The sequence below is a fragment of the Charadrius vociferus genome, unplaced genomic scaffold (genome assembly GCF_000708025.1).
Source record: "Charadrius vociferus isolate BGI_N301 unplaced genomic scaffold, ASM70802v2 scaffold783, whole genome shotgun sequence".
Taxonomy (NCBI): domain Eukaryota; kingdom Metazoa; phylum Chordata; class Aves; order Charadriiformes; family Charadriidae; genus Charadrius; species Charadrius vociferus.
This window is the reverse complement of record NW_009647834.1, coordinates 436,675-440,979: the sequence shown is the minus strand read 5'-3', so window position 1 is coordinate 440,979 and position 4,305 is coordinate 436,675. Positions and strand designations below refer to the sequence as shown.

General features: G+C 53.0%; 1 protein-coding gene across 1 annotated transcript in view; it reads right to left on the bottom strand.

Annotated features, from left to right (window-relative positions):
* The window catches only part of LOC104284456 (bone morphogenetic protein 8A-like), a 16,094-nt gene extending 14,970 nt beyond the window's left edge, over window positions 1-1,124 (bottom strand). The window contains exons 1-2 of the mRNA XM_009882792.1: window positions 1,112-1,124; window positions 221-413 (exon numbers count right to left, since the gene is read on the bottom strand). Coding sequence (XP_009881094.1) covers window positions 221-413; window positions 1,112-1,124 — 206 coding nt within the window. The remainder of the gene's footprint in view (window positions 1-220; window positions 414-1,111) is intronic.
* Between the last annotated feature and the right edge of the window lie 3,181 nt (window positions 1,125-4,305).

Sequence of the window (4,305 nt, the reverse complement as noted above, 5' to 3'; positions counted from 1 at the left end):
CCACCATCTCCATCCCCACCATCTCCATCCCCACCATCTCTATCCCCACCATCTCCATCTCCACCATCTTTATCCCCACCATCTTTATCCCCCCCATCTTCATCCCCATCCTCACCATCTTAATTCCCATCCTCATCCCCATCCTCACCATCTTCATTCCTGCCTCCATCCTCATCCTCCTCCCTGCCTCCATCCTCACCCCCACCCTTGTCCCTGTCACCTGTTGGAGTGCTCAGCAGCGATCTCGTAGATGCTGACGTGGAGGGTGTTGTTGGCATGGCGGGTGACACCCCGTGCCTTGTAGATGCGAAACTCGGCGGCCGTCACCGACTCGCCCGTGGGCACCTGGGTCAGGTCAAATCTGAACTCCTTCCAGTAGGGCTTTGGGGAGAAGATGTCCCGGTCCTGCTCGACTGTGGAGCAAAGGGGTCAGGGAGGGCTGTGCCGGCCTGCGGTGGCCCTTGCCGTGCCACCCCCCACCCCGATGGGCTGCTCAGAGCCTGCAGCCCCCCGGCCAAGTCCCATCGACCCAATTTGCCCCCAATTTGGGGACAAACCCCACTGACTCCGGGCCGCTCGCCCCGCTGAGCTCTGGGCTGCTGCTGCCGCAAATTCCCATCTCTCCTCTCCCGAGAACTTGATGCAGCTCCCCCCGTCCCCCTCAGGACTTTATTCTGCTGCAAACCCACCGGCCTCCCAGCCCTCTTTCTCTATTATTAATTAAAAAGAATTAATAAAATATAAAGCATGAAGGTTTGGGCTATGATGGTGCACAGAGAAGCTGCCCCTCGTGCTGCAGTTCGGGGGTCGCAGCCCTTTGCGCTCCTCCAAAAGGTGAAAAACCCACCCAAACCCCCAATTTTGGGGGTTGGTGGGACTGGTGAGAGCAGGAATTGGGGTTTTTTGGAAGCTTTTCTTGCTGCAGGTGATCTGGGACAAAATCTGGACAGCCTTTGCCGGGTCTCACAGGTCCCCTCTCCCCCACAGGCTTTGGGCTGCTGAAATGGGAAGATTTTCAGCCTACGGGAGACCGAGGAGGGGAGGGGGGGGAGGGATTGTCAGGTCACCGCTCTGTGAAAATAAAACCTCGCTTTTTACTGAAAATACCTACTTTCTGCAGCCATCTAGTGCATGCTGGGAACGGAAAAATCTGGTGATTTTTATTAAGTTTTATTAAGATAAAATTAAGATTTATTAAGAGAAATCTTAATTTTATTAAGATTTTTATTAAGTCCATAAAGAAAAAAAAACCACCATCTTTCTTTACGGTAATGCAGCCCCACACAGTTTCTCTAATATGTAATTATTTTCTTCAAATTGTTTTTTAAAAATATTCCCGGCTGCCATGACTGAATATAACTAAAGTGATTAAAGCTCCTCCCGCTTCAGGCACAAAAGCAAGGTAACGAATCTGACCCAGCGCTTACTTTTAAAAGCAAAACAAATAATTCATGAAATGCAACCGCGTGTTTTTAAACGCAATTTTTAACCGATGCCGAGGGAGGAAAGAACATTCAAAATTAAATACACCGTAAAGTTGCCCACCCCGTTTCTACAGGGGGAGCAGCGTGGAGCATCTCTCCTGCCCCGAACACTGAGATTTCAATTTATGCATCCATGGGTTGGGTTTTTTTTTATTTTTTTTATTTTTAATAAAAAAAAAACAACCAACCCACATTCCCTCCAGCTACTGGGCTCACCACAAGTTATGTTATAAAAAAAGCCCGGGGCTAGGCGAGCAGGGGCGGATGCGGTGAGTGCTTCCTGCTGCCCGGCCGGCGGCCAGCTGCGGGCGGGAGGATGCTGCGGGCGGGAGGATGCTGCGGGGAACCGGATCCGGCCCGCGCACCCCCTCGGGGGGATGGACACCGACCCCCCGACCCCGCTGCAGCCCCTCGGGGGGCTCCTCGGCCCTTTTCCACTTTTTCATTTCCAGAACACAACCAGAAGAATCCCCTCCTTTTTCCCTTTTTTTTCCCTTTTTCCCTTTTTCCCTTTTTTTTTCCCTTTTCCCTTTTTTTTCCTCTTTTTCCCTTTTTCTCTTTTTCTCTCTTTTTTCCTTTTTCTCTTTTTTTTCTCTTTTTCTCTTTTTTTTTCTCTTTCTTTTTCTCTTTTTTACTTTTTCCTCCCACTGATAAACCCCCAGCAGGAGGTCCTGCATGCGGTCCAGAGGACACTCAGGTACAAAGTGGTGTCCCCTCAGGTATTTTCATAGAATCATAGAATGGTTTAGTTTGGAAGGGACCTCAAAGCTCATCCCGTTCCACCCCCTGCCCTGGGCAGGGCCACCTCCCCCCAGCCCAGGTTGCTCCAAGCCCCGGCCAACCTGGCCCTGAGCACCTCCAGGGCGGGGGCAGGCACAGCTTCTCGGGGCAACCTGCCCCCGGGGATCACCACCCGCACAGGGAAACATTTCTTCCTCATATCTCATCTAAATCTCCCCTCTTCCAGTCTGAAGCCATTCCCCCTCATCCCATCACTCCATGCCCCTGTAAAAACTCCCTCCCCAGCTCTCCTGGAGCCCCTTTAGGCACTGGAAGGGGCTCTAAGGTCTCCCCGGAGCTTTCCCTTCTCCAGGCTGAACCCCCCCGACTCTCTCAGCCTCTCACCCGGGTATTTCATGGGTCACCCCTTTGCATCAGGCGAGACCCAACTGGATTAAATACCGGCTCAGAAACCACCGTGAAGTTTGCCGAGTGTCTTTGGCAAAGCGATGCTGCAGTATCACTCGGGCGGACGTTGGTGCAGGGACGGGCAGAGGGACTTTTGTGGCAGAACCACGGAGGTCACAGGGACCAAACGACACAGCAAAAGCCCCCGGGGTGATTTTTGGCCCCAGAGAAGGGTGAAAACCTTTGCTAAAGCAGCGCTTTGTTATGAAATTTTCACATCCGCACACTGCGGAGGTGACGGAGGAGAGCGGGGATGAAGGCAGAGGTGGGATGAGCTGGTGGGGAGGGAAGCCCTGGCCAGGGATGAGAAATGCTGAAGGGGACCACAATTAGCCGTGTACTTTGATGAACCAAATGAGCAGGACTTAATAGCAAGCTGCCTAGTATTGGGGATGAGACACTGGGAGGAATCACCGCTTTCTCTCCCATTTTGTGGAGCCGAAGGGTGAAACCCCTCTTGGAAGGGCAGGACCAAGGGCGAAGCATCCCCTCCTGTGCCCACGAAGTCAGTGCCGCGGAGGAGGGCGATGGGGATGAGACCGGCGTTTGGCAAACAGCAAACAGCAGGTTGGGGGGGATGTTTAATATCACTTTAATATTATTTTCTGGCCAAATTATCAATGACTGCAAAATTACAACCTGGCAGCGGGGCAAGCGCGTGTCGCATCCCGACAGCACCCGGCGCCCTTTGCCCAGGCAGAAAAGCGGGTGCTAAAACGTTTTTTGTGCGTGCGGATGCCCCGGAGCCCCCCCCCCCCCCCCCCAACCGATGGCCAGCCGGGACCTCGGCGCGCCTGGGAACCTGTTATTGATTCGAGGTGGGTTGAGTCAGCCGCACCGCCAACCCTCAATTAGCTGTGGGTGGATTATCCGGATTGCGGATGAGACGCACTAAAAAAACCCAACCCAAGCTCTGCGCTCTCCTTGCCCCCTCCTTTGGCATTCTCCATCTCGCCCCGAAGAGCTGCTGCGTCTTTCCCCAAAACTGAATGCCACAACTATGCCGTGTGCTCCCACCACCCCCAAAAAAAAAAAATTTAAAAAAAAAAAAAGTATATAAATGGCTGTGGGGCCATGGAAGCCCTGGCAGGGGATGTCCAGCTCTGGCTGGGCTGAGCCCCACTCTCTCCCAGCCCCTGCGTGGTCCCGCACTCTTCCCAGAGATGGGGCGATGGGGCTGCCTGCCCTGCGCTATTTTTAGCCGCGCTTTTTCATTGTAAACTTTCTCTGTTTCTATAAACGGCGCATCAGTCGTAATTACTGGTCCTGGCTGCTCCCGATGGTCCCCATGATCATTTCAGACACTAAATTAAAAGGAAATGCCAGGATATTCAACCACATCAAGTGCTCTGACTCCTAAAATAGGTTTAAAGGAGATGCAAGGAAGATGCTGTCCTTCACTTGCAAGCAGGAAAAAAAATAAGCTCCGGAGGTTTTCCGAAGCAGGGAGAGATTCATGACTTATCCCAAACTTTGAGAAATGCTGTTGAGTCTCTGCCAGGCTCCTGCTTCATCCCACGAGCGCTTTCTCCATCCTCCCAAGATGAATGTCGGGAGCCGGAGGACACAGGGCTCAGCACCGGGCACCCCCAGCCTGGCTGTGAGGCAGCCGTGGCCCCCCACTTGCATCCCC